The sequence below is a fragment of the Hylobates moloch genome, unplaced genomic scaffold, assembly GCF_009828535.3.
Source record: "Hylobates moloch isolate HMO894 unplaced genomic scaffold, HMol_V3 SCAFFOLD_21, whole genome shotgun sequence".
In the NCBI taxonomy this organism is placed as follows: Eukaryota; Metazoa; Chordata; class Mammalia; order Primates; family Hylobatidae; genus Hylobates; species Hylobates moloch.
Window position 1 is genome coordinate 15,545,009 of NW_026652296.1, and position 11,385 is coordinate 15,556,393.

The 11,385-nt window shown below is 40.1% G+C and overlaps 1 protein-coding gene across 1 annotated transcript; it reads right to left on the reverse strand.

Moving 5' to 3' along the window:
• Nucleotides 1–4,355: 4,355 nt before the first annotated feature.
• On the reverse strand, nt 4,356–6,167 carry SEMG2 (semenogelin 2). Its single transcript, XM_032142134.1, has 2 exons — nt 6,092–6,167; nt 4,356–5,848 (listed from the first exon to the last, which is right to left on the reverse strand). The coding sequence occupies exons 1-2, from the start codon at nt 6,165–6,167 to the stop codon at nt 4,356–4,358; spliced, it is 1,569 nt and encodes a 522-aa protein (XP_031998025.1).
• Between the last annotated feature and the right edge of the window lie 5,218 nt (nt 6,168–11,385).

Here is an 11,385-nt window from a genome sequence, read left to right on the forward strand (position 1 = left end):
TGGCGTGACAGTCCTGCACAGGGTAAACCTGCCCTTGAACCAGTCAAACTGCTGCACACCCTCCTCTGAGTGGAAGTGGTGCTCAGACCTCTGAGAAGTTGACACATTCCAAGGCCTGAGAAGCAGGTACACATCCATGTCTCGGGATTAGAAACATTTCCATGGTGCCCCACCCACTCAGACAAGCCCCTGGCCTACCCAATGGCCCTGCACAGCCCCGTGGGCTGCCCCTGGCAGACATGCCCTAGGCTGCATGAGCAGCTGTGCAGCCATGCCCTGGGACTGAGAAACAACACCACAGGCTTACTCACCAGGGGAAGCCTCCAGGCGGGCTGAGCAGCCATTAATTCACATCCTGGGGCTGAGAAACAGAAAGCCCCAGCAGACATGCACTCAGTCCAGCCAAGCAGCCTTGCACCTGTAATCCAGGCTTGAGAAGCAGCCCCGTGGTCAACCCCTGGCAGACATGCCCCCAGGAGGGTCAAGCAGCTGTGTGCCCTGCATCCTAGACCTAAGCAGCAGCTCTGTGGGGCCACCTCCAGCAGACAGACCCCCAAGTCCAGCTGGGCAGTCTTGTGCTTGCATTCCAGGACAGAGAAGCAGTCTTTCAGGTTGCCCCCAGCCGACATACACCCGGGTCAGCCAAGCAGCTGTGTGACCACATCCTGGGCCTGAGAAACAGCCTCATGGGCTACCCCTGGCAGGAAGACTCCCAGGCTGGCCACACAGCTGTGTGCCAAACAAAAATTCTAGAGTTGAAGAATTAAATGAATAAAATAAAAAAATACAACTGTGAGCTTTAACAACAGAGTAGAAATAATTTGGATACTTGAAATAATATCAGCAGACAAAAAGAGAAAAAAAATAAAAATGAATGAAGAAAGCCTACAGGATTCTGAGGACACCAATTTGTTCAAAATTAAGTGAACAAATATTCACATTATGGGCATTCCAGAAGAAAAGAGAACCAAAAATGTATAAATAACATGTTAAAAATAGCTGAAAACTTCCCAAGTATTGGCAGCGAGATGGACATACAGGTCCAGGAAGCTCAAAACATCCCATTTAGGTTCAACCCAAACAGGTCCTTTCTGAGGCACTCTATTGTCAAATTGTCAAAAGTCAAAGACAAAGAAAGAATTCTTAAAACAACAAGAGAAAAGCATCATGTCACATATAATGAAATCCCCATCAGACTAACAGAGGATTTCTTAGCAGAAACCATATAGTCCAGAAGATAATGGAATAATATATTCAAATTACTAAAAGAGAAAAAAAACAGTGGACGAGAATACCCAGCAAAATTATCTTTCAGAAATGAAAGAGAAATAAAATCCTTCATAGATAAGCAGTAACTAAGGGGATTCATCACCACTAGACTGGCTTTACAAAATATTTTCAAGAGATTCATGTCTGGAAGTGAAAAGACAACTGCCACCATCATGAAAGTTTAAGAAACTCTAAAACTCACTGGCAAAGCCAATACACAAAGGAGGAAGAGAAAAGAATCAAGAATTGTCACCACAGAAAACAACCCAGCCCAAAACATACAATAAGAGAGGCAGTCAGGGACAAAAGATATATAAAACAATCAGAAAACAATCAATAAAATAACAGATTTCAGCCTTCACCTTTCAACAATAGCCCCAAATATAAACAGATTAAATTCACCATTTAAAATACATAGACTGGCTGAATGGGTAAAAAGCCTAAACTCAACTGTGTCCTGCCCGTGAGAACTCACATCACCTGTAAAGACATATATGGGGTTGAATTGAAGGTATGGAAAAGATATTCCATGCAAACAGAAACCAAAAGCAAGCCGGAGTAGCTATACTAATATCAGACAAAATAGACTTCAAGTCAAAATCTGGAAAAAGGGACAAATAAGAACATTATATAATAATAAATGGACTAATTCAGCAAGACAACATAACAATTATAAATATATATGCACCTAACACTGGAACATCTGGATATAGAAGGTGAACATTATTAAACCTGAAGGGAGAGATAGACTCTAACACAATAATATTTGAGGACTTTAACACCCTACTCTCAGTATTGGAAAGATAATCAAGATGGAAAATTAACCCAGAAGCATCAAGTTTAAACTGTACTATAGATTAAATGAATTTAACAGACATTTGCAAAACATTTCACCCAGCAGCTATGGAATACATTTTTGTTGTATCTGCACATGAAACATTCTCCAGGATTGACCAAGTTCTAAAATACAAAAGAAGTCTCAAAAAATTTTAAAAAATCAAAATCATATCAAGTATCTTATATGACCACAAGGAAATTAAACTAGACATCAATAACAACAGAAACATTCAAAACTATACAAAATATATGGAAATTAAACAACATGCTCCTGAATGACCAGTGGATGAAAAAAGAAATTAAGAATAAAATTAAAAATTCCTCGAAACAATCAAAAGTAGAAATACAACAAAACGAATACAATATTTAGTCAGCATTTATTATGAAGTTAACTGTGTCAAAGATTTTCACGGGCAGATGTGGGACTTCAGCCTGCAGGAAAGAAAAGATTTAATTAAAGATATACTAGTTCTTAAAACAGAGCTAGAATGGAATCCAGATCTCTTATTCCCAGGCTGGTGATTTTTCTTATTCCTCTATGTTGGCTTCTTCTCCTGGATGTTTGGCTTTCCCTGGAAGCATCCTTAGAATAGAGGGTGAAAGGGCATAAAAGGAGTAGAATTTCTATCATTAACACACCACCTGCCCCAAGACTCTGGCCTAGTCGTCTGGTCTTTCCACCCACAGATGACATTTTTAAATCCACTCACTCTTGCTGAAGTGGTGGAGACTTGACATATCACACTTCGGTGTAATTGCATCTAAATGTATGCTGTAGGAGTAGGACAATTCTTAAGCTAAGTGAAGGGATGTGCTGCTGTGGACTTGGGGAATACTCATGGCACTAGTAGATCAAGGACTTTCCTAGGGCTTGTTGCAGTACATTTTCTCTGTTCTTTCTGGGGGACTGTTAGATCCTGGGGTCCTATTAGTACAGAGGTCACGAGAGACTTTAGGGTTGGCATCAGGAGGTAGATGTGTGCCTGGCAGAGTAATAGCATCTTGTTTTTAGTGTTGGATTTCTATCAATACATCTAGAAATGTGGCTTTGATTACTATTCTCCCTAATGCTTCAAAAATATCCCATTCTTTTCTTCCAAAACCATTTTTATCAGAAATGCCCTCAGCCCCTTGAGCCACTAGGAATTCAGAGATCACTGGAGCCAAAAGCAGATAAAGCAGAAAATGATCCCTTTATTGGAAGTTTGAAGGGGCTCCAGGTTTAGAAAGCCTAATGCAAGGAAGCATGGGCAGGTGGTGTCATCCATGGACCAAGGATCTGGGACCACATGGGAGTTTGCATCTCAGAAACATCAAAGACTTCACTGAGGTCAGGTGACACCTAGGGAGAAAAAAGACAACCAGATATATGAGAATAGTGGAGAGTGGGGGTGAGGATGGAAGAGCTGGGACCCCCGTCCCCTTTATCACCAACTGCACCAGCCCCCGATCATTAGGACACCAGGTCACTAGTTATCAGCTGGGACCATTGTTTCTGCTGCTTACCCTCTCTTCAGGTACAGTGTTACTTATTGCAAAGGGATATGGAAGAACCATTTCCCCAATCCAGGTTAAACTTTTCCTCTCCTGACATTGCAAGTGTCCAGTTAGCACCTGAGATCTCTCAGCATCTCCTGCACCTCCCTTTCCACTTTCTTTTTCACAACCTGAACAGGAATCCTTCTTTCTACTCATATCTTTCCTATATTCAGAGAGAGTGGACTGCTAATCTTTGGGCTTGTGGTCTCTGAAGGAGCATAGATGAACTCTAACAGGGATGCAAGAACATTCATGTACATGCAGAAAGAAAATATTAACTGCTGTAATATTTCATACTATATGAGAAAGAAGTTGAGGTTTACTAATCTAAAGTATAAGAATTGACAAGAGTATACCATAAACTCATAAATATGCATATATAGTCAGTGCATGTTCAAAAAATCTTTAGCAGGCGGGCATGTATAAAATTATTATTGAAGAATACTCAATTAAGAATAGGAATTCTAGGATCCAGTGATAGTCCAAGCATCCTTCTCTGCCACTACCAGGTCCTCTACTCACCAGGAAGTGGTGTTCATCTTCCCACCACTTATAATATAGCACTTCTATTAATGTGAACAATGGTTATCAGTCCTACCATATTCCTAGAGAGTCCCCAACTTTGGGACAGGCACCTCTCCTATTTGGTAAGAAAAGCAAACTTACCTTGCTATTGGTCCAGCTTTTCAAGTGGTTGCTAAGCAATAGGGCTATGTAGATACTGGATTTCTGTCTTCGTTATATTGTTGTGTCAAATGATCATCATAGGCAACTTCGTGCTCTGTAATTACAATATTACGTGCCTCACTGGATTCCTGTTGGTGTTTGCCCTTTTGTTCATGACTGAGTAGGTCTTGTTCTCTACCTGCAGATTGATCAGACTTTCCTTTTGCATTTTGGACAGACCATTGATCTTGATTAGGATTTGGTGTCTGGATTTGAGACTTGCCTTCTACTAGCTTTTCAGTGTGGAAAGAAGTACTGCTTTGGGATACATCTTTCTGCATGCTCTTTCCTCCATAGTTGAGTCGTCTTTCTTCTGTACTTGAAGATTGGTATGACATTTTATTTTCCTTATGGCCATGCTCTTGAGCTTGACTAGGAATTCTTACCTGGTTTTGAGACTTGCCATGTATTTGCTCTTCAGTTTGGATTGAAATACTGCCTTTGGATACACCTTTGTGGATGCCCTTTTCTCCACAGTTGAGATGTCTTTCTTCTGTACTTGAAGATTGGTATGACATTTTATTTTCCTTATGGCCATGCTCTTGACCTTGGCTATGAATTGTTACCTGGTTTTGAGACTTGCCATGTATTTTCTCTTCAGTTTGGATAGAAATGCCACCTTTGGATACATCTTTCTGTACACTCTTTTCTCCATGGTTAAGTTGTCTTTCTTCTGTACGTGAAGACTGGTATGATATTTTATGTGTCTTCTGGCCATGCTCTTGATCTTGATTGAGATTTTTTGTCTGGTGTTGATTCTTGTTATATACTAGGAGCTCATCTTGGGTAGTAAAAATGTCTTTGGGTCCATGTTGGAGTCTGTCTTGATATGCAGGATGGAGTGAAGTTTGTAGTTTACTTGAATGTTCCTCTCTCACTTCAACTACATTTTGGTAATGCCCTTTATTTTGAGGAGAATTTTGAGTCTCACGTTGTTGTTTGTTAGCTACTAGCTCTTCAGTTTGGAGAACATAACTGCTTTGGGATCCACCTTGTGTTCTACCTTTTTGTGCACCAGAGGCTGAAGCTTGTTCTTTACTTAGTCCATGAACCCATAGCCTTTTCTCTGTGTTTGAATATTGACTGGATATTCCCTTTCCAGATGGGCTATTCCCCTGATCTTGAGAAGGATTTTGTGTCCCACGATGAGCTTGGCCTCCTTTATGATGTATAACTATCATATGAAAATGATCTTTTGATTTATCATGGTCTCTGCCTTCTTGTTTATAATTGAGTAGTTCTTGACTTCCACCTAGGTGTTGTTTTGATTTTGTCGTCTTATGTTGGGCATTCAAATCATATTGTTGACTTTTTTGGGTCCGGTCACGATCATTGATGTCTACATGATATGTGTGTTGAATAGAAAAACTGCCTTTGGATTTAGTATGTTGTTCGTCTTTTTGTCCAGAATAGTGCTGGCCCTTTTGTCCACGTGGAAATTGGGAAGATCCACTTGGTAATTGGCCTTTTGATCCACCTGGTGATTGATAACAGAAATATATGCATTCATTATCTCCAAAGCTCCCTTGCAATGCTTACCTCCCACCTTTTCCCAACAAATTTCTGATATTTCCAAAAGCCTACTGCGTTGGGCAGAGAAAAATCAATTCTCATCAAGGAGAAGAATCTGTGCCTGAACAGGTTACTGTTTGCACCCTGAATATCCTTAGAGGCCATTCTTTCTGAGTAGCTTTCCCCAAGGCTTACCCTCTCCACTCACATTTTTGTCCCATCACAGCTGCTTGCTTCTCCAAAATAAGGAGCAGGGAAAGGACAAAGAGGATGATGGACTTCATCTTGCTCGAAAAATCTTGTCTGAGAGCTGAGCGGATCTCTTCATTTATATGTTCCTTGAGTGGGTGTGCCATGGGTGGAGCTGAAATGTCAAAAGGCACTGCCCTTTCATAGCTTATTAGTAAATGCCAACTTCCTCGCCCCTGCTCAGTGGGGGATAATGTCAAAGTCCCCAGGGACTTAGCATGGGAACATAATATCAAAGGCAATTTTTTTTACTTCCAGAATCCCCAGCAAAATTTTATCAGTCTTTGTATATCTTCATGCCAGATCACTTGCATTATACAGAAGAAATTCAGTCTGGAGTAGGAAGGAGACTAGCTTCAGGTTACAAAAGTAATTGGTGGCTGACAATGCCTTCATATTTTAAATGTGAGTTTCCTTTCTGATGCAATAACTTAAATGCTCAATTTTAGATATAACTATACTTTGTCTTGTTTTAAAATAATCCTGAGACACATTCTGTTTTACTCGAGAAGGAGCAGTCATAGAAGTAGAATGATACAGAAGAGAAAGAAACTTTATGGAAGCCAAAGAAAAAAGTTTCAACAAATAAATTAGGCATACCAATGTCAAATGTATCTGTGAAGTTCGTCACAATAAAGACTAACGTGTCAGAAACTTTCTAATGTTACCCACTGCTAGTAATGTTAATGAGAGATGAATACAGTTGTGTTGGGTTGTCAGTTGAAGGATGGAGTCCAGCTGAAACCATCTCAAGAAGTCTGATTTCATGGTGGAATGAGAGGTGAGGCTGTATCTGGAGGGTGAGGTAAGCTCCAGAGATTTTTTGAAAGGATGAGAAAAATTTAACATGTTTTTATGATGATAGGAACAACTGTTGGAAAAAGAAGAATGTTAGTTTCTAAATTGGATTATTTGATGATATTTACCTAAACGGCAAAATACATTTTTTAAATAAAAACATTTCATACTTCTGTAATAAACTGCTGAGCCTTCCAACAGGCTGTGAGAAGTATTTGCCACCTTCAATTCATTAAATAATGTATTGAGAGTGGACCTAAAGCTAAAATTTTTACCTTGAGTGGAAGCACAGGGATTTTTTGCTTTTGTTTTGTTTTGTCGTGTTGTGTTGTTTTGTTTTGTTTTGTTTTTTGCAATTGTGAAAACTTCCTGAAAAATCCAAGGAAGGTTTCTTTACTTTGACTGAAAAAGTCCTTGTTATGAGCAGACCACAGGAGAAGCAGCAACATTTGAACAGTGACCCTGTATGCATTCAGAACACTGTGGAGGGTAGTTCTGGAGAAAGGATGGCTGAAAACTTATTTTCAATTATTCTCTCTTAATATCCTAATCTTCCTGTAAGCAATGCTATATGGAAGGGGAGATGGGAAAGGCCAACCATAGGAAAAAAATGCTATTTATGCCATCAAACTTGAAGCATGTGAGCTACATGGTTTCTCTGTGAGCCATTCTGAGATCTTACCAGTTTTATCTGCTTGCCCTAAGGGCAGTAAGTATTTCCTTATGGCAGGGACCCCAAAAGAAAAGAGTAAAGTTTTCCCGAACACAAATTTATTGCTGTACCTGCTAATCACTATAATCTTCCTTACACTTCCCTTAAGGAAATACCAGGAACTGTTCTGTTCCAAGATTACCGGAACAAAAAAGAGTCTGAAATATTAATCTTACTTATGGATCAAGAACAAAACTTTCAACTAATCTAGTGTCCAAAAGATAGAGATAAAACAAAGGTGCACAAGATTTGCAAAAACAAAGCAGGAAAATGCAAACTAGGCACAACATGTGATTATGATACTCATATCATGGTTGGATTTAATGAAATTTGAAAAAAAAGCATTTCAAAATTAAAAATAAATCTATTGATAAAGATGAAAGCAGAAATCGGTAATTTGGAAAGCATAAACATGGTATAGTGCTGCATACATCTTAGATGAGGTATCATGATTGGGAAAATATCAAATGATAAAAAATAAACAAGGAAAAAATAGTAGAATATTTTAAAGTTCACCAAGTAGGAGACAGGCCACTGAGCTTGACACAGCTTATATGCCCCTGTGGCAGCACAGTGGCTGTGTGACCACACTGAGTACCTGAGAAATAGCCCTGTAACACCCTTTCCCTCCACAGACACATCCATGGCCTGCTTAGCGGCCCTGTGCTCCCAATAAGAGCTTGAGAAACAGACTCACAAGCTCCCCTGCTGGGCTTGACACCACGCTGGCCCAGCTGCCAAGAGCCCATTTCCCAAACCTGAGAAACAGCCCATGGGCCACCCCTGGTGGGCATACCTAAGCCAGCCAAGCAGCTGTGGTCATGTCCCAGTTCTGAGAAAGAGCCCCACAGACTGCCTCTGGTAGTCACACCTGAAGGACAACCAAGAAGCTCCATGCCTGCACCCTAGGCCTACAAAACATCTTCTTGGGCCACCCCTTACAGAAATGCTCAAAGCCTAGCCACGCAGCCATGCAGCTGTGTCAAGTGCCTGAGAAACAGCCCTCTTTCCTCTCTTATCCCCTTTCTCTTGTAGGTCATCCAAGCAGCCTTACACCCACCTCTTGGGCCTAAGAAAAAGCCCAGTAGACTGACCCTGGCAGACATGTCTTCAGACCAGTTGAGCAGCTGTACTTCCATGTCCTGAGACCAAGAAACAGCTTCACGGGCCACCCCTAGCCTGTAGTCACGCACACTGACTGAACAAACATGTGCCCATGCTTCCAGCCAGGATAACAGCACCCTGGCCCCAATGCCATTGAGTCATACCTTAATTGAATTACCTACCACATGGATGCACACACCCCTGACCTGAGAATTAGCGCTGCACAACAGCACTGGCAAAGCCATGCCACTGTAGCAGCACACTCTTTCAACTAGGGCACTGAGAAACTCTCAAGTGCCGCAAGTGTGGATTATAGGTGAAGAAACGCTATGGAAACAATACTGCTACCTACACCTACAACAAAAACTAACAAACCCAAATGAACTAATACCTAAAGACCCATTCATAAAAATAAGTTTTCGGTTATGAAATCTACTGCATAAAATTGGAAGAGGCAACTTTTCCATCAGATGCATAAAATAATAGCAGAAAATTTCTTGCATCTTGGGAGAGAGATAGAAATCCAGGTCCAGGAAGCTATAAGAACCCTAAATAAATTCGACCTAAACAGGATCTCTCCAAGGCACATTTTAATTGCATTGCTAAAAGTCAAAGACAAAGAAAGATTTTTAAAAGCAGCAAGAGAAAAATGTCAAGTCACATATAAGGTAACCCCCATTTGACTAACAGAGAATTTCTCAGCAGAAACCTTACAGGCCAGGAGAGAATGGCATAATATATTCAAATTACTAAAAGAGAAAACTGTCAGCCAAGAACATTACACTCAGCAAAGCTATCCTTCAGAAATGAAGGAGAAATAAAATCTTTCAGAGAGAACAAAAATTAAGGGAGGAGGGTGGCAGAACAAGATAGTGGAATAGAAGGCTCCAATGATCCCCCCTGTCCCCAGCAAGGTCACCAATTTAACAAGTATCTGCAGAGAAAGACCATGTTTATAAGAACCAAAAAATCAGGTGAGCACTCACAGTAACTGATTTTAACTTTATATCACTGAAAGGGGCACTGAAGGGGTAGGAAAAACACTTGTATCACTGATGCCACACCCCCTTCATCTCCCAGTTGCAGGTATGGGGAACAGAGCATTTCTGTGCACGGGGTGAGAGAAAGCACAGCAATTATGAGTTAAAAAGTGGCGGGAATGAAGTTAAAGGATAGAGTATTAGTTTTCTTTCTCTTGTTTGTTTGTTTATGGAAGCAGTGTTGTTACCAGTTTAAATAATGGGTTATAAGATAGTATTTGTGAAGTGTGAGTCTTCCAACTGTGTTCTTCTTAGTCAAGATTGTACGGCTATTTGGGATCCCTTGAAATTCCAAATGAACATTAGAACCCGCTTTTCCATTTCTACAAGAAAGCCATAAAATTTTTGATAAGAATTGCATTGATTTGGGCCGGGCACGGTGGCTGTAATCCTAGCACTTTGGGAGGCTGAGACGGGTGGATTGCCTGAGCTCAGAAGTTCGAGACCAGCTTGGGCAACACGGTGAAACCCTGTCTCTAGTAAAATACAAAAACTTAGCTGGGTATGGCAGCGTGCGCCTGTAATCCCAGCTATTCAGGAGGCTGAGACGGGAGAATCTCCTGAACCTGGGAGGCGGAGGTTGCAGTGAGCTGAGATCGTGCCACTGCACGTCAGCCTGGGTGACAGAGCCAGACTCCATCTTAAAAAAAAAAAAAGAGAGAGAGAGAATTGCAGTGATTTGATGATCAATTTGGGTAGCATGCCATCTTAACAATATTAAGTCCTCCATTTCACAAATACAGGATCTACATCCATTTATTTAGGTCTTTACTTTCTTGGGGAAATGTTTTGTAGCCTTCAGTGTGTAAGACTTACATGTCATGGATAATTTATATTTCTAAGCATTTTGTTTTTTATGACATTCTAAATAGAATTGTTTACCGAATTTTAATTTTGAATTTTTCATCATCAATGTATAGAAATACAACCGATTGTTATCTTTTAATCATGTATTCAGCAACATTGGTTATTTCGTTTATTAGGTCCAGTGATTTCTTAGTTGATGCTTTGGAATTTTTTGCATATGTATTGTCTGCTAATTAAGGTAGTTTTCCCTATTCCTTTATTTTTTAAATTTTATTTTTCTATAAGTTATTGGGGTATAGGTGGTATTTGGTTACATGAGTAAGTTCTTTAGTGGAGATTTGTGAGAACCTGGTGCATCCGTCACCCGAGCAGTATACACTGCACCATATTTGTTGTTTTTATCCCTTGCCTCCCTCCCACTCTTCCCCCCAAGTCCCCAAAGTCCACTGTATCATTCTTACTTCTTTGCGTCCTCATAGTTAGCTACCACATATCAGTGAGAACATATGATGTTTAATTTTCCATTCCTGTGTTACTTCACTTGGAATAATCATCTCTAATCTCATCCGGGTCATTGCAAATGCTGTTAATTCATTCCTTTTTATGACTGAGTAGTATTCCACCATATATACATATATGGGCAATATGGTGAGAGAGAGATGTATATACATATATATATAAAACAGGTTCTCTCCAAGGCACATTTTAATTGCATTGCTGAAAGTCAAAGACAAAGAAAGATTATATATATATAACACTGATATATATATATATAAAACTCTGATATATATA